A 24,301-nucleotide genomic window follows, 5' to 3' on the forward strand; every position below is an offset into this window, starting at 1 on the left:
TACGACGAACGTAACAATAATGCTGGAATCCAAGCACCAATAACATTGCTCAGGTTTTCTAATAGGTTCCTAGAACAGTTTAGGAGCACATTACATTAGAGGAAAAGTCTGCCTGTGTGCCCTTGTGGTTGTTTGCTCAATCAAATTTTGCTTCCTCTGTTGGCATACTGGTAGGTTGAAATGAGATTTCCTTTCACCTGCTTATTATGTGGCAGCAGAGCCTGCTCTGAGGGGTGCTTTTTACTCACTCAACTCAGACAAAGCATAGAGGGAACTCAGGAAAGTTAACTTTCCTTCACAGATCAAATCTCTCCTCAGAAAATGTCGGAGAGCTGTACTTTCCCCTGTCACATTCTGACTGACAGCTTATCTGATTGACAAAAAACATTGCAGATAGTTACTGAGCCCAGATCTCATGAGAAAGGTTATCCAGACCTGAGAGCAATCAATTGGTGATTGGTGGGGAAATTTGAAAGATCCTGATAGTTATGTGTTTGTGCATGTGTGTAGTGAGCTGGCACAAGCATTGTGGGGGTGCAAGCTCGAGAGTGGGCATGAGGCAACAGGGTGACCCAGGGGAGTCTTACATCATACACAGAAAAAGAATCCCTCTTCTCTTATTGATGGTCTGAACCCCCACTATAATGAAAGATTAGTTGTCTAAGAGGTGTGGGCGTTATGCTGTTTAGAGTTGAGGATGGATGGTACGATAGCAGGTATGCAGGAATGGAGGACCAGAGAGATACAGTTGAGTGCTAGGCTCCCTCTCAGTGTTCTTGGCAGCTAAAACTCCTTTCTGTGTGCTTGCCTTGTACTGTACAATATAGCTTTGGCTGGGAATCGTCCTTGGCCTATCTTTGTGTTTGTGATGTTGTAGCAGGGCCCTAAAGCCTGGGATCACTTTTGTTTTGCTTTGTTTTGCTCTGTTTTCTGGAGACGTTTAAAGGTTAAAACAAAGGTCAGAAAAGGGCACACAAACTCTGGTGGTCATAAAGAGCACTGTCAGAGGGACAAACATTTCTAAGATGAAAGGGCAGCTCCAAAAACGAATCCTGTACGGCAATATAAATAGGAAATAACCATGATTAACAAAATCGACCACCTGGGAGTAATTGAGCTGCCAAAGGTGAGCTCGAACCCCAAAATATCCCCTCGGGGCAAGAGGAGCTAGAGGACCCTTTCCCCCACAGGCGCAGAGTTAACTGAGCAAGCCTGCTAGACTGCTATCAGGGCAACATAGGTTATGATAGCATGCATCATCCACAGAAAATGAAGAAAAATAGGGGTCATAGTGTCACTGTAATATCGTGGGGAGGCTGTGTGTGTGCTGACATGAACAGAAATGCCTGCCATCGCCGCTCCATTTGAGGGGTAAGTAGGCTAGTGGGTCCAGGGTAAATCCCTGTGGAGAGCATGACAGTGATGTATTGTAAACTGTCTCTGATGATCTGGATGTGCGGAGGCATCCCTCCTGGCTGCATTGATGAAAATAGATGTTGGAGATATTCTGCACACTGCAGAATTACAATATACTGTATACATCCACATAACGCTAAACAAAATGGACACAGGCACTAATTACAGAATAGTTCCAATAGTTATCAAAAGCCCATCAGGTTGATTTGCTTACCATATGCACCTGTTTCCACAAATCTAGTATAGATTTTCAGTTATTATAAAATGGGTGATGATTCAAAGCCTGTTATAAGCCTATTATATAAATACATCGAAAGAAATTTACTTTGGAGTCTGCCTTGGGCATAAAATGACACTGGGGTGGCTTGCCAACTGCTTTTTCCTACTCGCTCTCTCTTGCTCCATCCCTTCGCGCCTTTCCACAAGCCGCTCGCTGCCTGCTCTGACGCTCAGTTCCCATTCTGCTCATCCCACACTCCGCTGCTGGACACACAGTCGAGAACAAGAAGAAGCTTCTGTAACAAGGGTGCCACCAATGCATTTGACGTTACCGAGCTGATTTGGCAGAGAGTTTATATGGTAAGATGAAGCGGAGGTTTATTTTATTGTTGTTTTGTATTTTGCTCGCTATTCGTCTTGTTTCATACGGCAGTATGTGTGTGACTTTGAAGTGTGAGCTAGTATTATCTATACTGTCAGATATCGATATAGATATCTGCCGGACCGGTGATAAATAACGATGGACTTTGCTTGAATTCACTCTTACCTGGACTACACAGGTACCGAACCGTGCACCGTAGACTCCCTACGGTTATGTTGGAGGATGTTGGCTCCGAGTCCGCGCCACTGATAGTTTACATAATTATATGATTTCTTATATCTTGAAGAAGTAGTAGGCCTATATAGACAACATGTCATAACATTGTATATTTATTTACTGGGCACTTTATTTGGAACGCAGGTGCACAACGCTTTCCACCCTGTTGCTCTGATAGGGAAGACAGATATAACGTTTTTATTTGAATAACACTGCATTTAGACATCACTTTTTTGTTTAAAATGCACCTTTTATAATGTCATGTTTTTTTTTTTTTACTTTGTAGCCTATCTATTGTCTAACCAATTGATTGTGCACTGGGGTGAATGTAGGCTATGTGAATGTTGTGTATGTGTTCATGCACACACCTGCCTCTTTTTGCATGTTGCATGATGCATTCATATCCTGTTGAATCATAATCATGTCTATGCAGTCAGTGTAAATACAGGCGCTGTAAGTCAGCACACACAAGAGAAGATCCACAGTTGACCTCTCCACATCTAAAAGTGCCAGTGTGCACTTATTTTCCCTTTGAGCTGGAGGAGGCATGTAGGACTAGATTCATCTTCTCTCATATTGCGGGGTTCATCTGTAGCCTCTGGTTAGTGGAGCTCCCCTCTCTCTGAGAGTGCTCTCTTCTCTCCTAGCTGCTTTGCCTGTGGCTGTGCTGTGCCGTGCTGTGCAAGTTTACGCTGTTCCAGATGGTACATGGCATGCTCCCTGTGTTAGGGAGAGAGAGAGAGAGAGGCTGTTTCAAGTGTGACTGGACAGGAATATGTGTGAGAATGTGTTGTGAAATATTCGTATGATGATGAATGTGGTGTCCAAACCTTGGTGTGTTGCATGTACGCTGCCTGCCCTCTAGGACATTCACAGCACTCTGTGTCAAAGGAAGGCCAAGAAGATCATAAGGACCTCAGCCACCCAAGTCACAGTCTGTTCACTCTGCTACCATCTAGCAGACAGAGACAGTACAGGTGCATCAAAGCCAGGACCTTAAGACTGAAAAACAGCTTCTATCTCCAGACTGTTGAACAGCCATCGAGCCCACCACCTCCTGTAGTACGAGGCAAAGATAGACTCACTCACACAAAACACACACACACCAGGTCACACACACACACACCTCATACACTAGCGGACTCCTGTACTCACATATACAGTACCAGTCAAAAGTTTGGACACACCTACTCATTCAAGGGATTTTCTTTATTTTTACTATTTTGTGCATTGTAGAATAGTAGTGAAGACATCAAAACTATGAAATAACGCATATGGAATCATGTAGTAACCAAAAACGTGTTAAACAAATCAAAATATATTTTATATTCTTCAAAGTAGCAACCCTTTGCCTTGATGACAGTTTTGCACACTTTTGGCATTCTCACAACCAGCTTCACATGGAATGCTTTTCCAACAGTTCCCACATATGCTAAGCACTTGTTGGCTGCTTTTCCTCCACTCTGCGGTCCAACTCATCCAAAACCATCTGAAATGGGTTGATGTCGGGTGATTGTGGAGGCCAGGTCATCTGATGCAGCACTCCATCACGCTCCTTCTTGGTCAAATAGCCCTTACACAGCCTGGAGGTGTGTTGGGTCATTGTCTTTTTGAAATACAAATGATACTCCCACTAAGCGCAAACCAAAGGACAGATTTCCAACGGTCTAATGTCCATTGCTCGTGTTTCTTGGCCCAAGCAAGTCTCTTCTTCTTATTGGTGTCCTTTAGTAGTTGTTTCTTTGCAGCAATTCGACCATGAAGGCCTGACTCACACAGTCTCCTCTGAAAGGTTGATGTTGAGATGTGTCTGTTACTTTATTTATTTGGGCTGCGATGTCTGAGGCTGGTAACTCTAATGAATTTATCCTTTGCAGCAGAGGTAGCTCTGGATCTTCCTTTCTTGTGGCGGTCCTCTTGAGAGCCAGTTTCATCATAGCGCTTGATGTTTTTTGCGACTGCACTTGAAGAAACTAGAAATGTTCCGGATAGACTGGCCTTCATGTCTTAAAGTAATGATGGACTGTCATTTCTCATTGCTTATTTGAGCTGTTCTTGCCATAATATGGACTTGGTATTTTACTAAATAGGGCTATCTTCTGTATACCTTGTCACAACACAACTGATTGGCTCAAATGCATTAAGAAGGAAGGAAATTCCACATATTAGCTTTTAACAAGGCACACCTGTTAATTGAAATGCATTCCAGGTGACTACCTCATGAAGATGGTTGAGAGAATGCCAAGAGTGTGCAAAGCTGTCATCAAGGCAAAGGGAGGCTACTTTGAAGAATCTCAAATATAAAATATATTTAGATTTGTTTAACACTTTTTGGTTAGTACAAGATTCCATATATGTTATTTCATAGTTTTGATGTCTTCACTATTATTCAACAATGTAGAAAATAGTAAAAATAAAGAAAAACATTTGAATGAGTAGGTGTGTCCAAACTTTTGACTGGTACTGTACACTCACACATGCATACGCCCATCAGTGGTGTAGTGTTATTTTGTTTTTAGAAGAGGGAGCGGCAAAATCTTTAAATGACATCATAATTTTGTCAATCAAAGTTTGTACCGACAGCCAATCGAATAGCCTATCATTATAGAATATACATATAATGCATCCTTCAATTCCACTATGCCCACACATATTGTCAAAAGAAAATGTTATATTTTTAATACCCTCAAACACCAAGTTAGGCATAGGTTACCTAATTTCAAAATAAGCCATCATCGCTGTCAATCGTGAATGATAATTCTTTACATTTTACTGGTCCATGACAATCATTTGATTGATCTCAATCAGTTTCATGGGAATATGCATTCAGATCTTCTTGAATAACTGTTTTGTGAGTGAATTAGAGCAGATGGTCTTAACAAACTATTAGACTTCCTGTATTCTGTTTCAATCAAAGTGTATAGCCTGCCTAGTGGCACGCTCTGTTGAGGTTTGGCGCATGATACATTTTTTTGGGACTAACCATCCTAAAATGTCATTAGAAATGAGGGGGTGTTTTTGGTATAGCAGTAACGTTATAGGTCTACTACGCTATGGTATTATATTCCGTTCTGTTATTTAAAAGGCAAATGAATCATTATGTGATCTTGTGAGACATGGATTCAGCTTTGTTCTGACTTTACAAAACGAGTGCCATTGTGAGAAGTGATCATCTTCTATTTGTAATAATATTAATACGTGATGAGTAGGACTATAAGGCGTAGGCAACTGATCTAGATGAAATGTCGTTTTAAGCGATTGAAGCTCCCTTTGTGGTGCCGAAAGGACAGCGCCAGGATGACACAATGATGTTAAAGAAGTTGAACCAACTTGTGGTGCTAACGGATGGCACCAAATCCGGTTTTAGACCTGGACATAACACCGTTTCAGCTGCTACGCTTGTTTTACATGATGTGTTAAATTGCTTAGATTGTAAAAATGATTGTGCTTCCTTATTGATAGACCTTTCCAAGGCCTTTGACACTGTTGACCATCACACTCTCATTCAAATGTTGACTGAAATGGGCCTGGATCAGGCTTCTTGCAAGTGGTTTGAGAATGATGTATCAGATGGGACACAATGTGTGATTTCTGATGGTGTTAAGTCTATGTTCCGGGATATTACCAAAGGTGTACCACAGGGGTCGGTATTGGGACCTGTTCTATTTACTATTTATATAAATGATATTGGTCTATCTGTTAAAATTCGTAATATTCCTCTTTATGCAGACAATACTGTTATGTATGCCATTGCCCAAATGTAGACCAGGTGTTGTTAGAGCGGCACACTGAATTTGTTGCTTTACAAAATGCTCTGGTTAGTTTTGAACTTGTACTTAATGTGGGCAAGACTATATATACTGCTCAAAAAAATAAAGGGAACACTAAAATAACACATCCTAGATCTGAATGAATGAAATAATCTTATTAAATACTTTTTTCTTTACATAGTTGAATGTGCTGACAACAAAATCACACAAAAATAATCTATGGAAATCCAATTTATCAACACATGGAGGTCTGGATTTGGAGTCACACTCAAAATTAAAGTGGACAACCACACTACAGGCTGATCCAACTTTGATGTAATGTCCTTAAAACAAGTCAAAATGAGGCTCAGTAGTGTGTGTGGCCTCCACGTGCCTGTATGACCTCCCTACAACGCCTGGGCATGCTCCTGATGAGGTGGCGGATGGTCTCCTGAGGGATCTCCTCCCAGACCTGGACTAAAGCATCCGCCAACTCCTGGACAGTCTGTGGTGCAACGTGGCGTTGGTGGATGGAGCGAGACATGATGTCCCAGATGTGCTCAATTGGATTCAGGTCTGGGGAACGGGCGGGCCAGTCCATAGCATCAATGCCTTCCTCTTGCAGGAACTGCTGACACACTCCAGCCACATGAGGTCTAGCATTGTCTTGCATTAGGAGGAACCCAGGGCCAACCGCACCAGCATATGGTCTCACAAGGGGTCTGAGGATCTCATCTCGGTACCTAATGGCAGTCAGGCTACCTCTGGTGAGCACATGGAGGGCTGTGCGGCCCCCCAAAGAAATGCCACCCCACACCATGACTGACCCACCGCCAAACCGGTCATGCTGGAGGATGTTGCAGGCAGCAGAACGTTCTCCACGGCGTCTCCAGACTCTGTCAGGTCTGTCACGTGCTCAGTGTGAACCTGCTGTCATCTGTGAAGAGCACAGGGCGCCAGTGGCGAATTTGCCAATCTTGGTGTTCTCTGGCAAATGCTAAACGTCCTGCACGGTGTTGGGGTGTAAGCACAACCCCCACCTGTGGACGTCGGGCCCTCATACCACTCTCATGGAGTCTGTTTCTGACCGTTTGAGCAGACACATGCACATTTGTGGCCTGCTGGAGGTCCTTTTGCAGGGCTCTGGCAGTGCTCCTCCTGCTCCTCCTTGCACAAAGGAGGAGGTAGCGGTCCTGCTGCTGGGTTGTTACCCTCCTACGGCCTCCTCCACGTCTCCTGATGTACTGGCCTGTCTCCTGGTAGCGCCTACATGCTCTGGACACTACGCTGACAGACACAGCAAACCTTCTTGCCACAGCTCGCATTGATGTTCCATCCTGGATGAGCTGCACTACCTGAGCCACTTGTGTGGGTTGTAGACTCTGTCTCATGCTACCACTAGAGTGAAAGCACCGCCAGCATTCAAAAGTGACCAAAACATCAGCCAGGAAGCATAGGACCTGAGAAGTGGTCTGTGGTCCCCACCTGCAGAACCACTCCTTTATTGGGGGTGTCTTGCTAATTGCCTATAATTTCCACCTGTTGTCTATTCCATTTGCACAACAGCATGTGAAATTTATTGTCAATCAGTGTTGCTTCCTAAGTGGACAGTTTGATTTCACAGAAGTGTGATTGACTTGGAGTTACATTGTGTTGTTTAAGTGTTTAAGTGTTTGAGCAGTGTATATTCAGAACCTTTGACTTTTTCCACATTTAGCTACGTTACAGCCTTATTCTAAAATGGATTAAAAAAATGTTTTCCCTTATCAATCTACATACAATACCCCGTAATGACAAAGCGAAAGCAGGTTTTTAGACATTTTTGCAAATATATAAAAAAATATATATATACCTTATTTACATACATATTCAAACCCTTTGCTATGAGACTCGAAATTGAGCTCAGGTGCATCCTGTTTCCATTGATCATCCTTGAGATGTTTCTACAACTTGATTGGAGTCCACCTGTGGTATATTCAATTGATTGGACATGATTTGGAAAGGCACACACCTGTCTATATAAAATCCCACAGTTGACAGTGCATGTCAGAGCAAAAACCAAGCCATGAGGTCGAAGGATTTGTCTATTGCGCTCCGAGACAGGATTGTGTTGAGGCACAGATCTGGGGAAGGATACCAAAACATGTATGTAGCATTGAGGGGCCCAAAGAACACAGTGGCCTACATCGTTCTTAAATGGAAGAAGTTTGGAACCACCAAGACTCTTCCTAGAGCTGGCCGTCCGGCCAAACTGAGCAATCGGCGGAGAAGGGCCTTGGTCAGGGAGGTGACCAGAACCTGATGGTCACTTTGACAGAGCTTCAGAGTTCCTCGGTGGAGATGGGAGAACCTTCCAGAAGGACAACCATCTCTGCAGCACTCCACCAATCAGGACTTTATGGTAGAGTGGCCAGACGGAAGCCACTCCTCAGTAAAAGGCACATGACAGCCCGCTTGGAGTTTGCCAAAAGCCACCTAAAGACTCTCAGACCATGAGAAACAAGATTCTATGGTCTGATGAAACCAAGATTGAACTCTTTGGCCTGAATACCAAGCATCACGTCTGGAGGAAACCTGGCACCATCTCGACGGTGATGCATGGTGGTGGCAGCAGCATACTGTGGGGATGTTTTTCAGCTGCAGGGACTGGGAGACTAGACCGGATCGAGGGAAAGATGAACGGAGCAAAGTACAGAGAGATCTTTGATGAAACGTGCTCCAGAGTGCTCAGGACCGCGGACTGGGGTGAAGGTTCACCTTCCAACAGGAAAATGACCCTAAGCACACAGCCACGGCAACGCAGGAGTGGCTTCGGGACAAGTCTCTGAATGTCCTTAAGTGGCCCAGCCAGAGCCCGGACTTCAACCCGATCGAACATCTCTGGAGAGACCTGAAAATAGCTGTGCAGCGATGCTCCCCATCCAACCTGACAGAGCTTGAGAGGATCTGCAGAGAAGAATGGGAGAAACTCCCAAATATACGTGTGCCAAGCTTATAGCATCAGAGCTGAAAATATCTGTGCAGCAACGCTCCCCATCCAACCTGACAGAGCCGGTGTGCCAAGCTTGTCATACCCAAGAAGACTCAGAGCTGTACTCGCTGCCAAAGTTGCTTCAACAAAGTACTGAGTAAAAGGTCTGAATACTTTTGTAAATGTAATATTTCATTTTTATATTTTAATACATGTGCACATTTTCTAAAAACCTGTTTTTGCTTTGTCATTATGGCGTATTGTGTGTAGAGTCAGGTGTGTCCAATTTATTCATTTTGATTTCCCTGTTAAAAGAGGTGTGTTTTCTGTTGTCCTTTGCAGAAGCTTGAATTGTTTACCGTGTGCGGTCATTTCCTGAGTGACTTTTCGAGACTTAGTGTTTGATGTTTTTTTTTTTTTAAGTGTACTGTTATCCTGAGGCTACCGTTTCTCAGTAATGTATTGTGTTTATCCTTAACCACTGATTCCTCGTCTTGTCTCTTCTCTGCACCTGACCGTGACAGTTTTAATACTCATCACTACATCCTGTATTAAAAGGTTGGCTGCTCCTCATTAATGTCCCGTAGATCACTTAACTTTTCCCTTTTTGTTTACAAAGCTCTACTCCGACTTACTTAACTTTGTTGTTGAAGTATAAAAACATGAGTTATCAAACCCGTTCACAGGGTTGGTTAACTCTTAAGGTTCCTCGGGTCTCCACCAAATTAGGTAAATCCGCCTTCAGTTTTAATGCGCCTCGCTGCTGGAACAATTGGCAGAACTCGTTATAATTACATGTTCTGGTGCTGCTCGGGCAGTTGAGGGTGTTAATTGAGGACCTAGTAGCTGTTGTGTTTTGTATTGATTGCTGTTTTGTTTTACATTGTATTGGTTGTTGTGATTAGGGCAGCCTTGGGAATGAGACCATGTTTTCAATGGGTTTTCCCTCAATAAAGAATAATAAGGATGGAGATGCCATTCGGCCAGTTCAGAAACAAACAACAATAATTTGCAGTAGGCCTACGACTACATGTTATAGCTATTTGTAGGCTATAGCCTAATGTAAATACAAATATATATATATAGCTTAACATCATTGCACTGTTTGCGAGAAGTACTTTATTTGAGAGTAGGCATTTTATTTTATTGCATAGTTTACACACTATTTCATAAATAAACTTTGAACACGTAGTTACAATATACCCTATTACAGAACTATCAATTCATAGAATTTATTTCCATATTTTATACATGTTGTCAAATCAATTGACCAAGTTGTCACGCCCTGATTTGTTTCACCTGTCCTTGTGATTGTCTCCACCCCCTCCAGGTGTTGCTGATTTTCCCCAGTGTATTTATCCCTGTGTTTCCTGTCTCTCTGTGCCAGTTCGTCTTGTATGTTTCCAAGTCAACCAGCGGTTTTCCCTGTTCTCCTGCCTATTGCATTCTCCTTTTTCTAGTCCTCCCGGTTTTGATCCTTGCCTGTTTCTGGACTTTGTACCCACCTGACCATTCTGCCTGCCTTGACCACGAGCCTGTCTGCCACTCTGTACCTCCTGGACTCTGATCTGGTTTTGACCTTTTTGCCTGTACACGACCATTCTCTTGCCTACCCCTTTGGATTAATTGTAAGACTCCAACCATCTGCCTCCTGTGTCTGCATCTGGGTCTCACCTTGTGCCTTGATACAAGTAGTGAACATAAATCATTACTATGTAGAATTGCAGGAAATCGTTTTTTAAAACAGCCATAAAATCAAGCCTTTGTTGTGGTGTATTCATTCATCTCAATAAACTGTAACCTACAGTGCATTATTACCTCCAACTTGGCCCAATTCACATTTCCAATTACCCACCCTGACATACCAAGCTAGGGCCCTGCGTCTCAACCAATAGCCAATGTAGGCTAAATATCCCGAGGAAGGGCTACAGCAACTTCCAGAGAGGGTCAGGCTCCTTGGGTTTTGCGGTGGGCACTCTGGCTTGGGTGTCGCCATCACCAAGTGGTCACATATCATTCTGGGTTCCACTTTGCAAGCGTGGTCCGTGGAGTTTTATGAACATCAAGGCAGACACACAGTGAATTTAGATTTTTTTTCAACATTCTGATTGGCCAATGTGGTCAAGCCTCCGACGGTCCTCCTCAGTGCAAACACGTAACCTAATAGTTCATCATTCTCTCCACCGCCAGAGAGAAGACGAGAAAGAAAACACTATTTACCTACCTCTAGGCTGCTACGTATACACATTTATTTGGTTTCTCATGCTATCGTTTTTCATGGAATTTTTGTGGTAATTAAATATAATTTATTTTGAATTTCTCAGAATTAATTTTCCAGAAATAGTTTTACCAGCTCCATGTATTCTCAAATTGAAAGAAGTGAGGGAGCGTCGCTCCTCCACGCTCCGACAGCACTACACTGGATTCTCAACATAGCTCACTGTAATATATCTACTGCTGTACATATCATACTGTACAGATATACTGACTATATATTTTGGTGTATATATGCATATATTGCATTTGAATTACTGATACAGTGTAATTTTGGTTGTTTATTGGATTCGTTCTGACATTCTTCATTCTTCATTTCTTGTTTCTAGCTTTAATTTATTATTATTTGTGTACTTGTTTGACATTTTACTACACTGTTAGGAGCTAGTAACATAAGCATTTTGCTGCACCCACTATGACATCTGCTAAACTGTGTACGTAACCAATAATTCAATTAATTCAGACTTTTAGTTGTCAGCATTGTCCATTGTCACCGCTTTCACCTGCTTCCCTAAAGCCTCTCTTTCCCCCTATCCCTCACTTCAATGACCACCTCCCCATCTCTGGACTTTAAAGCACAAAAGCCATTATCTCCTGTTGTTCCTTTTATTTAGACTAGAAAAACACCTGCTCAGGTCCCTCTGTATTTCTTCAAAAACAACACCCAGCATGAGATACACTGTGTATTCTAAAACCTATCATCCCCCGAGGCATTTATCCTCTGTAATGCTGTTATGCTATGAAAAATAGATGAGGCCAACAGACAATTCAAAACACAAAGTCCGTTTTCTAGCTGTTGATGGAATATTTGGGAGGAATCCCATAGCGGCAAAATGCCAGATCTTGAGAGGGAAGACAAGTCCCTTACAAATCAAATTGCTTTAATCCGTAAACTTGGCATCTGCTTCTGTTGTCTCGGGAGGACAAGGAGCGGAGGGTCTGTGAGCTCTGATTATGAATGGCAATGAAAACCAAACTAGTCACTGAGGATTCACATGATCTCCAATAGGCAGACAGGCTGTACGGGCTGTACATGTACTGTCATAACGGCTGATTTCCTTTTCTTTTCTTTCCCTGAGAATCAATGGTATTAAGTAGCCTGGTCAAAGTTACTCGTTATTTGATCTCATTCAATCATTCATGCTCAGATTTCAATTTTTCATGGAAATCATAGACATTTCAGCAGACAGATCAGTCTCACAAATCACTACCTTTTATTTTGCTAGAGTTAAAATAATAAAATAAATAATATTTTATTGTGCTAGTTTACTGCTCTTGTGCTAGATTATGTCTACTATGATGTGGGCAATTTTTGATCCCATTGTTTACAGTCTATGGCAGGGAGGGATGCTGCCTGTTTGTGATAAATGGAACGTCAAAAGCTTATCTCTGGGCTGTAAGATATGTTCCTGGGGACATTAACCTGCCACAAAAACATAAACATCATCAATGAACATGAGGAATTAAAAGGGAGAAGGGATGGTTGAGGGATGGAGAGAGAGAGGGAGGTGAGAGAGAGAGAAAGAAAGAAAGAGGAGGCATTTCCAATTTCTCCTTCTATTTATACATTTAGTACTATCAAGGTATGGCTTTGATGATATTGGCTCATGTGTGGAGCTATTTGGATCTATTTCACTAAGTGCTAAGAGAGCAATTTGGAGTGTTTGTGGAAGCATAGCTGGAAGGGGTTTTAATAATCTGGATCGGCAGGTGCTATTACCTACCATTAACCTGAAGGTGGGAAAATAGAGGCTTTTTGCTCTAATGCCTTTTATAGCTCCGGTATTTTAACCCAGGTCTCTCTTTCCCAATGGTAAACAAACTATGATTTCACTGCAGAGACTTCGGGCTTAGATGAAGACAGCCATCAGTTATCAGTGTACATATGCTATATACTGTACTGTTGAAATATTAAGGTTGAGTTATTCTGGTGATATGTGTTTAAATGGTTATATGCAATTGTAGCTCCCTTGTTTGTATGTACTGATAATAAGCTATGGTACAAATCTGCTCTGGCCAGATTGTCTGCAGAAAGATGAAAGTCAAAATGTAAAATCCCAAAGGCCTACTCTTCTGCACCACTCTTGTTTACCTGAGGAGAGTGTGACCTCTCTGTGTTTCCCCTGGTGGCTGCAGCATGTAGGATGTAGGGGCGGAGGAGGAGGCAGGATGGAGTGCTCCTGGAAGACAGTGCTGTTGCTGGTTTGTGCCTCTCTGGGGGTCCAGTACACAGCCATCCGCACCCTGAGGGACTCCCTGTCTGGGCCCTGCCACGGTGGCGTCTACCACTGCCAGAGTCGACAGCCCAAAGGTAGGACAAAACTCCAGCATGTAGCCACTAATGCACAACAAAAAGCACAAGTGTCTGTACTGTAAATGGCTTAGGGAGCACACATTCCACTGTTTCTACTTTGTGTGTCTACTAAGTAGTCCACTATTTCCAGAGCCCACAGCCCAAAGGTAGTGTCAAAACTATGCCAAGCACACACGCAGAAAAACAAGCACAAAGTGGCTGTGCTTTATATGGCTTTGGAAGCACATGTTCTACTGTATGTTGTAGCCTACTTTGTGTGTGTCTACCACAGCCGGAGCCTGCTGTCCAAAGGTATAGGCATGACTCTGCCAAGCATGTAACCACTAATACAGAACAAAGTGGCTGGACCGTATATATAGCACATAACAACACATAGCAAACACATAACAACACAGAGCAACAAACAGAAGTAGCTACATGTTCTACTGTACAGAAGAACTGTAGCTATCTGTTCTACTGTACATAAGTAGCTATATGTTCTACTGTACAGAAGAACTGTAGCTATCTGTTCTACTGTACAGAAGTAGCTATATGTTCTACTGTACAGAAGAACTGTAGCTATCTGTTCTACTGTACAGAAGTAGCTATCTGTTCTACTGTACAGAAGTACTGTAGCTATCTGTTCTACTGTACAGAAGTAGCTATATGTTCTACTGTACAGAAGAACTGTAGCTATCTGTTCTACTGTACAGAAGTAGCTATATGTTCTACTGTACAGAAGTACTGTAGCTATCTGTTCTACTGTACAGAAGTAGCTATATGTTCTACTGTACAGAAGTACTGTAGCTATCTGTTCTACTGTACAGAAGTAGCTATATGTTCTACTGTACAGAAGAACTGTAGCTATCTGTTCTATTGTACAGAAGTAGCTATCTGTTCTACTGTACAGAAGTACTGTAGCTATCTGTTCTACTGTACAGAAGTAGCTATCTGTTCTACTGTACAGAAGTACTGTAGCTATCTGTTCTACTGTACAGAAGTACTGTGGCTATATGTTCTACTGTACAGTCGTGGCCAAAAGTTTTGAGAATGACACAAATATTAATTTCCACAAAGTTTGCTGCTTCACTGTCTTTAGATATTTTTGTCAGATGTTACTATGGAATACAGAAGTATAATTACAAGCATTTCATAAGTGTCAAAGGCTTTTATTGACAATTAGCTGAAGTTGATGCAAAGAGTCAATGTTTGCAGTATTGACCCTTCTTTTTTTTCAAGACCTTTGCAATCCGCCCTGGCATGCTGTCAATTAACTTCTGGGCCACATCCTGACTGATGTCAGCCCATTCTTGCATAATCAGTGCTTGGAGTTTGTCATAATTTGTGGGTTTTTGTTTGTCCACCTGCCTCTTGAGGATTGACCACAAGTTCTCAATGGGATCAAGGTCTGGGGAGTTTCCTGGCCATGGACCCAAAATATCGGTGTTTTGTTCCCCTGAGCCACTTAGTTATCACTTTTGCCTTATGGCAAGGTGCTCCATCATGCTGGAAAAGGCATTGTTCGTCACCAAACTGTTCCTGAATGGTTGGGAGAAGTTGCTTTCGGAGGATGTGTTGGTACCATTTTTTATTCATGGTTGTGTTCTTAGGCAAAATTGTGAGTGAGCCCACTCCCTTGGCTGAGAAGCAACCCCACACATGAATGGTCTCAGGATGCTTTACTGTTGGCATGACACAGGACTGATGGTAGCGCTCACCTTGTCTTCTCCGGACAAGTTTTTTTCCGGATGCCCCAAACAGTCAGAAAGGGGATTCATCAGAGAAAATTACTTTACCCCAAGTCCTCAGCAGTCCAATCCCTGTACCTTTTGCAGAATATTAGTCTGTCCCTGATGTTTTTCCTGGAGAGAAGTGGCTTCTTGACACCAGGCCATCCTCCAAAAGTCTTTGCCTCACTGTGCGTGCAGATGCACTCACACCTACCTGCTGCCATTCCTAAGCAAGCTCTGTACTGGTGGTGCCCCGATTCCGCAGCTGAATCAACTTTAGGAGACGGTCCTGGCGCTTGCTGGACTTTCTTGGGCGCCCTGAAGCCTTCTTCACAACAATTGAACCGCTCTCCTTGAAGTTGTTGATGATCTGATAAATGGTTGATTTAGAGGCAATCTTACTGGAAGCAATATCCTTGCCTGTGAAGCCCTTTTTGTGCAAAGCAATGATGACGGCACGTGTTTCCTTGCAGGTAACCATGGTTGACAGAGGAATAACAATGATTCCAAGCACCACCCTCCTTTTGAAGCTTCCAGTCTGTTATTCGAACTCAATCAGCATGACAGAGTGATCTCCAGCCTTCTCCTCGTCAACACTCACACCTGTGTTAACGAGAGAATCACTGACATGATGTCAGCTGGTACTTTTGTGGCTTTAGGGCTGAAATGCAGTGGAAATGATTTTGGGGGATTCAGTTCATTTGCATAGCAAAAGAGGGACTTTGCAATTAATTCATCTGATCACTCTTCATAACATTCTGGAGTATATGCAAATTGCCATCATACAAACTGAGGCAGCAGACTTTGTGAAAATGAATATTTGTGTCATTCTCAAAACTTCTGGCCACGACTGTACAGAAGTAGCTATCTGTTCTACTGTACAGAAGTACTGTAGCTATCTGTTCTACTGTACAGAAGTAGCTATATGTTCTACTGTACAGAAGAAGCTATATGTTCTACTGTACAGAATAAGCTATATGTTCTACTGTACAGAAGAACTGGAGCTATATGTTCTACTGTACGGAATAAGCTATATGTTCTACTGTACAGAAGAACTGGAGCTAAATGTTCTACTGTACAGAAGAACTGGAGCTATATGTTCTACTGTACAGAAGTAGCTATCTGTTCTACTGTATAGAAGTAGCAACATGTTCTATTGTCCAGAATAAGCTCTCTCTTCTACTGTACAGAAGTAGATATATGTTGTACTGTACAGAAGTACTGTAGCTATCTGTTCTTCTGTACAGAAGTAGCTATCTGTTCTACTGTACAGAAGTAATGTAGCTATCTGTCCTACTGTACAGAAGTAGCTATCTGTTCTACTGTACAGAAGTAGCTATCTGTTCTACTGTACAGAAGTACTGTAGCTATCTGTTCTACTGTACAGAAGAAGCTATATGTTGTACTGTACAGAAGTAGCTATATGTTCTACTGTACAGAATAACCTATATGTTGTACTGTACAGAAGTACTGTAGCTATATGTTCTACTGTACAGAAGTAGCTATATGTCCTACTGTACATGACTTGCTATCTGTTCTACTGTACAGAAGTAGCTATATGTTCTAATGTACTGAAGTACTGTAGCTATATGTTCTACTGTACAGAATAAGCTATCTGTTCTACTGTACAGAATTAGCTATATGTTCTACTGTACAGAAGTAGCTATCTGTTCTACTGTACAGAAGTAGCTATCTGTTCTACTGTACAGAAGTACTGTGGCTATATGTTCTACTGTACAGAAGTAGCTATATATTCTACTGTACAGAAGTAGCTATCTGTTCTACTGTACAGAAGTAGCTATCTGTTCTACTGTACAGAAGTACTGTGGCTATATGTTCTACTGTACAGAATAAGCTATATGTTGTACTGTACAGAAGTAGCTATCTGTTCTACTGTACAGAAGTAGCGATATGTTCTACTGTACAGAAGTACTGTGGCTATATGTTCTACTGTACAGAATAAGCTATATGTTGTACTGTACAGAAGTAGCTATATGTTCTACTGTACAGAAGTACTGTGGCTATATGTTCTACTGTACAGAATAAGCTATATGTTGTACTGTACAGAAGTAGCTATCTGTTCTACTGTACAGAAGTAGCTATCTGTTCTACTGTACAGACGTACTGTAGCTATATGTTCTACTGTACAGAAGTAGCTATCTTTTCTACTGTACATGACTTGCTATCTGTTCTACTGTACAGAAGTACTGTAGCTATATGTTCTACTGTGCAGAAGTACTGTAGCTATCTGTTCTACTGTACAGAAGTAGCTATCTGTTCTACTGTACAGAAGTAGCTATCTGTTCTACTGTACAGAAGTACTGTGGCTATATGTTCTACTGTACAGAAGTAGCTATCTGTTCTACTGTTCAGAAGTACTGTGGCTATCTGTTCTACTTTTCTACTGTACAGAAGAACTGTAGCTATCTGTTCTACTGTACAGAAGTAGCTATCTGTTCTACTGTACATAAGTACTGTAGCTATCTGTTCTACTGTACAGAAGTAGCTATCTGTTCTACTGTACATAAGTACTGTAGCTATCTGTTCTACTGTACAGAAGTAGCTATATGTTCTACTGTACATAACTTGCTATCTGTTCTGCTGTACAGAAGAAGCTATATGTTCTACTGTACAGAAGTAGCTATCTGTTCTACTGTACAGAAGTAGCTATATGTTCTACTGTACATAACTTGCTATCTGTTCTACTGTACAGAAGTAGCTATATGTTCTAATGTACAGAAGTAGCTATATGTTCTACTGTACAGAAGTAGCTATCTGTTCTACTGTACAGAAGTACTGTAGCTATATGTTCTACTGTACAGAATAAGCTATATGTTGTACTGTACAGAAGTAGCTATCTGTTCTACTGTACAGAAGTAGCGATATGTTCTACTGTACAGAATAAGCTATATGTTCTACTGTACAGAAGTAGCTATATGTTCTACTGTACAGAAGAAGCTATATGTTCTACTGTTCAGAAGTAGCTATATGTTCTACTGTACAGAAGAAGCTATATGTTCTACTGTTCAGAAGTAGCTATCTGTTCTACTGTTCAGAAGTAGCTATATGTTCTACTGTGCAGAAGTAGCTATCTGTACTACTGTACAGAAGTAGCTATATGTTCTACTGTACAGAAAAACTGGAGCTATATGTTCTACTGTACTGAAGTAGCTGAATATTACTATTATGTAGCTAGACATTCTAGACAACTTGTGTTCTTCTTTACGTGACAATTTCAACTGATGGCCAGCAGTCACTCTAAATGTGACCAGTAGAGGGCATACATAGATCTTTCTATTTTATAATTGATTGATAATATATTTCATATAACTCATTATTGAGTATAGACAGTACCAGTTAAAAGTTTGGACACACTTACTCATTCAAAGGTTTTTCTTTGTTTTGACTATTTTCTACATTGTAGAATAATAGTGAAGACATCAAAACTATGAAATAACACATATGGAATCATGTAGTAACCATTCTGTCAACCAGCATCATGAGGTAGTCACCTGGAATACATTTCAAGTAACAGGTGTGCCTTGTTAAAAGTCAATTTGTGGAATTTCTTTCCTTCTTAATGAGTTTGAGCCAATCAGTTGTGTTGTGACCAGGTAGGGGTGGTATACAGAAGATAGCCCTATTTGGTAAAAAACTAAGTCCATATTATTGCAAGAACAGCTCAAATAAACAAAGAGAAACGACATGAAGGTCAGTCAATCCAGAAAATGTCAAGAATTTTGAAAGTTTCTTCAAGTGCAGTCACAAAAACCATTCAGCGCAATGATGAAAGTGGCTGTCATGAGGAGCGCCCCAGGAAAGGAAGACCCAGAATTACCTCTGCTACAGAGGATAAGTTCATTAGAGTTACCAGCCTCAGAAATTGCAGCCCAAATAAATGCTTCACAGAGTTCAAGTAACAGACACATCTCAACATCAACTGTTCAGAGGAGACTGTGTGAATCAGGCCTTCATGGTTGAATTGCTGCAAAAAAACACTACTAAAGGACACCAATAAGAAGAAGAGATTTGCTTGGGCCAAGAAACACGATCAATTGACATTAGACCGGTGGAAATCTGTCCTTTGGTCTGATGAGTCCAAATTTGAGATTTTTGGTTCCAACCACCGTGTCTTTGTGAGATGCAGAATAGGTGAACGCATGGAGGAAGTGTGATGGTGTGGGGGTGCTTTGCTGGTGACACTGTCAGTGATTTATTTAGAATTCAAGGCACACTTAACCAGCATGGCTACCACAGCATTCTGCAGCGATATGCCATCCGATCTGGTTTGCGCTTAGTGGGACTATCATTTGTTTTTTAATAGGACAATGACCCAACACACCTCCAGGCTGTGTAAGGGCTATTTGACCAAGAAGGAGAGTGATGGAGTGCTGCATCAGATGACCTGGCCTCCACAATCACACGACCGCAACCCAATTGAGATGGTTTGGGATGAGTTGGACTGCAGAGTGAAGGAAAAGCTCAGCATATGTGGGAACTCCTTCAAGACTGTTGGAAAAGCATTCCAGGTGAAGCTGGTTGAGAGAATGCCAAGAGTGTGCAAAGCTGTCATCAAGGCAATGGGTGGCTACTTTGAAGAATCTATTTTGATTTGTTTAACACTTTTTTGGTTACTGCATGATTCCATATGTGTTATTTCATAATTTTGATGTCTTCACTATTATTCTACAATGTTGAAAATAGTCAAAACAAAGGAAAAACCCAAACTTTTGACTGGTACTGTACATTTAAGGTTCACAAGTTTGATTTTGTCAATGTTTTTCCCACATAAAAGCCTTAGTTTGTTTGTGTGGGGGCAGTAGTCAGTGACACTCGAGAGAGAAAATGGTAGGCTAATCCTTCACCAAGGGAATTCCCCTTTTCATGGAGGAGAGGATGAGAGAGATGTAATATCTGTGATTCATTTTGATTCATTTGACAATTATCTTCCAATTTATCTTAATTAATCAGCTTTCGTGCGGTGGCTGTATGTACCTTTCGTCAAGCTCGTCTCCGCATAAAAGTAACGTCCCGTTTGCAATCAACTCCTCATCAGCAGTAATTACACGTTGTAGCAATCTGCTCTATATTTAGGGGAACCATTTCTCTAGTCCCTGGGTAGACATCGGCAGACAAGCATCTTACTCATGCATGTTTACCTTCTGAATTATTAAGGAAATTGGCTTGATAGAATCTTCACTTGGTTTTTCTCAGTCCTCTGTTATGATGATGAAACCGGATTCTATTTCAGTTTACAAGCTTCTTTCTTTCCATGTGTCTATGTGTTAAGAACTTAGGTTTGATTGCAGAACATCTTTGTCTGAAAGTGTTCTCCCTAAATGAATAATTTAATGAATAATCTCTTTAAAGGAAAAATACCAAAACTATCTTTTGGTATGTTTTTTATTAATCCACTCTTGATACAGTCCCACAATGTTTTGCATGTCAGCAGTCAAGTTTTCAAGATTTAGGATGTTCGAGAAGCAAATAGGATGTGGCAAGTTACTCAAAAATAACAAAATATAGTTTTTGAGTGGATTAGTCAACCAACTAATATTCAAAGTTGTATTCATAAAGTAGTGGAATAAAGAATAATAGTCAACCAAGACCATTAATATTGTACAGTGCATTCGGGAAAGGTATTCAGACCCCTTGACTATTTCCACATTTTGTTACGTTACAGCCTTATTCTAAAATGTATTAAATGTTTTTTTCCCTAATCAATCTACACACAATACCCCATAATGACGAAGCAGGTTTTTAGAAATGTTTGCAAATGTATTACAAATAAAAAAACGAAATACCTTACTTACATAAGTATTCAGACTCGAAATTGAGCTCAGGTGCATCCTGTTTCCATTGATCATCCTTGAGATGTTTCTACAACATGATTGGAGTCCACCTGTGGTAAATTCAATTGATTGGACATGATTTGGAAAGGCACAAACCTGTCTATATAAAGTCCCACAGTTGACAGTGCATGTCAGAGCAAAAACCAAAAACCAGGACAAGTCGAAGGAATTGTCCGTAGAGCTCAGAGACAGAATTGTGTCGAGGCACAGATCTGGGGAAGGGTACCAAAAAATGTCTGCAGCATTGAAGGTCCCAAAGAACACAGTGGCCTCCATCATTCTTAAATGGAAGAAGTTTGGAACCACCAAGACTCTTCCTCAAGCTGGCCGCCCGGCCAAACTGAGCATTTGGGGGAGAAGGGCCTTGGTCAGGGAGGTGACCAAGAACCCGATGGTCACTCTGACAGAGCTCCAGAGTTCCTCTGTGGAAATGGGGGAACATTCCAGATAGACAACCATGTCTGCAGCGCTCCACCGATTAGGCTTTTATGGTATAGTAGCCAGACGGAAGCCATTCCTCAGTAAAAGGCACATGACAGCTCGCTTGGAGTTTGCCAAAAGGCACTTAAAGGACTCTCAGGCCATGACAAACAAGATTCTCTGGTCTGATTAAACCAAGATTGAACTCTTTGGCCTGAATGCAAGCTTCACGTCTGGAGGAAACAAGGCACCATCTTTACAGTGAAGCATGGTGGTGGCAGCAACATGCTGTGGGAGATGTTTTTCAGTGGCAGGGACTGGGAGACTAGTCAGGATCGAGGGAAAGATGAATGGAGAGAAGTACAGAGAGATCCTTGATGAAAACGTGCTCCAGAATGCTCAGGACCTCAGACTGGGGTGAAGGTTCACCTTCCAACAGGACTACGACCCTAAGCACACAATCGGGACAAGTCTCTTAATGTCCTTCAGTGGAGTGCCAGAGCCAGGATTTGAACCCGATCGAAGATCTCTGGAGAGACCTGAAAATAGCTGTGCAGCGACACTCCCCATCCAACCTGACACAGCTTGAGAGGATCTGCAGAGAAGAATGGGAGAAACTCCCCAAATACAGGTGTGCCAAGCTTGTAGCGTCATACCCAAAAAGACTCAAGGCTGTAATCGCTGCCATAGGTGTTTGAATAGTTATGTAAATGTGATATTTCTGTTTTTTTTTTTATACATTTTGCATAAACAATTAAAAACCTGTTTTGCTTTGTCGTTATGGGGCATTGTGTGTAGATTGATGAGAAAAATGTAATACATTTTAGAATAAGGCTGTAACGTAACAAAATGTGGAAAAAGTGAAAGGGTCTGAATACGTTCCGAATGCGCTGTACAATATTATGGGTCTTGGTTGACTAACATTTTTTATTCTACTATTAATACTTTAATACTTAATCAACTGTTTTCTAGAAACAAATGCCGCTACTGTAGTTTATGAAATTCTTCACAGTACATTAGGATTCTATGTGTATTACATGGGGTACAGATCCTCTCCTTGTCCCTTTGTACATCTAGACTCCAGGTGGAGAGCTCTGTGTGACGACAGCATGTTGCCCATGGAGATGTCGGCTGCGGCCTCCCGGCGCCACATCCTCCTGTTCACCACCACGCGCAGCGGCTCCTCCTTCACTGGCCAGCTCTTCAACCAGCACCCTGGAATCTTCTATGTGTTCGAACCCCTTTACCACGTCCAACAGGCCTTCACCAACTCCAGCAGCAGGCTGCGTCGGGCCCTGGACCGCCGGGCCCTGCTGGGGGCCTACCGGGACCTCCTCCTCAACCTCTACACCTGCGACCTGCGCTTCCTGGAAAACTACATCCGCCCCGAGCCCCAGGAACACATCACTGGGTCCTTCTTTCGCCGTAGCTCCAGCCGAGCACTCTGCTCCCCCCCTGTGTGCCCCGAGGGTGGGGAGGGGGCCTCTGGGGGTCAGCCTGATGAGACCTGGTGTCCCAAGAAGTGTGGTGCGCTGAACCTCACCCTGGCCTCCATGGCATGTCTGTCGCGGGGTCACGTGGCCATCAAAACAGTTCGTGTTCCGGAGGTGGGGGACCTGCGTACCCTGACCGAGGACCCACGGCTGGACCTCAGGATCGTCCACTTGGTGCGCGACCCCAGAGCCATCCTGGCCTCACGGATGATGGCCTTCTCTGAGCAGTTTCACGCCTGGAAGATCTGGAATGCTACAGGCAGGAAGCCACGCTACGTGGACCTATCGCAGATCACCAGCACCTGTAGGGACATGGCGGAGTCGGCAGAGACAGGGCTGCAGAGGCCGGCGTGGCTGCGTGGACGCTACCTCCTCGTCCGTTACGAGGACCTGGCCCTCAACCCAGCGGAGAAGGCCCGGGAGCTATACAAGTTTGTGGGACTGGAGATGGATGAGAACGTGCGCTCATGGATCGCACAGAACACCAACAACAGCGTGCCTTCTACGTCCGAGTGGAACTATAAGTACTCCACCACCAGAGACTCCAAAGCCACAGCGGAGAGCTGGAGGCTAAGACTAGGGTTTGATATAGTGAGGACTTTGCAGACTCTCTGCAATGATACACTCTCTCTTCTAGGCTACAGGGCGGTCCACTCTGTGGCTGATCTCAGAAACATGTCGAATAGTTTGGTGGAGCCCAGGACATTTCAGACTCTCCTATAACTGTGACCATGCAGGTGGTTGGATGTAATGCTACAAAAGCTCCATAGCGTAACTGATATGTTGTCTGTGTTTTCACACAGGCAGTCCAATTTGGATCTTTTTCCACTAATTGGTCTTTACAAATCCTCTCCCCTGTAACTATTCCCCAGGTCATTGCTTGTAAATGACAATGTGTTCTCAGTCAACTTACTTGGTAACATAAGGGTTAAATAAAAATAAATACATTTTGACCAATCAGATCAGCTTTTTTTCCTATAATTGGGTAAAAGATCAGAATTGGACTGTCTGTGTAGACCTAGCCAGTGATACAAAGTTGTACATCACCAAAGATGATCTATTATATTGACAAGACAGTCGGGTGACCGCTCTAACAATGGAAATAGATGTTCTCAAAGATGGAAGGCAGGCGGGAGGAGACGAGATCAGGTAGAACCATTCTAGCCAATGAGAGTCCAGATACGCGTGCTAACAACATACACAACTCCAATACAAAGTTGTTGTTTTTTCAAGTGGCACGTGCGTCCACTTATATCAGTGCATTTGAAACAACCTAACCATTACAA

At 42.4% G+C, this 24,301-nt stretch overlaps 1 protein-coding gene across 1 annotated transcript; it reads left to right on the plus strand.

The window, feature by feature from the left end:
• The first annotated feature begins 1,813 nt into the window (after window positions 1-1,813).
• Window positions 1,814-24,301, plus strand: LOC106573294 (carbohydrate sulfotransferase 1). The gene is made up of 3 exons (XM_014148223.2): window positions 1,814-1,995; window positions 13,364-13,538; window positions 22,600-24,301. Exons 1-3 carry the CDS (start codon window positions 1,993-1,995, stop codon window positions 23,736-23,738), a joined length of 1,317 nt encoding a protein of 438 aa, XP_014003698.1. The 5' UTR covers window positions 1,814-1,992; the 3' UTR covers window positions 23,739-24,301.

This window comes from Salmo salar, chromosome ssa16, assembly GCF_905237065.1.
Source record: "Salmo salar chromosome ssa16, Ssal_v3.1, whole genome shotgun sequence".
Lineage (NCBI taxonomy): Eukaryota > Metazoa > Chordata > Actinopteri > Salmoniformes > Salmonidae > Salmo > Salmo salar.

Bases quoted from the DNA above. Each gene is read 5' to 3' on its own strand.
- LOC106573294 (XM_014148223.2), top strand. The intron at 13,539-22,599 runs GTAGGACAAAAC...TTGTACATCTAG, and splicing joins CCAGAGTCGACAGCCCAAAG to ACTCCAGGTGGAGAGCTCTG.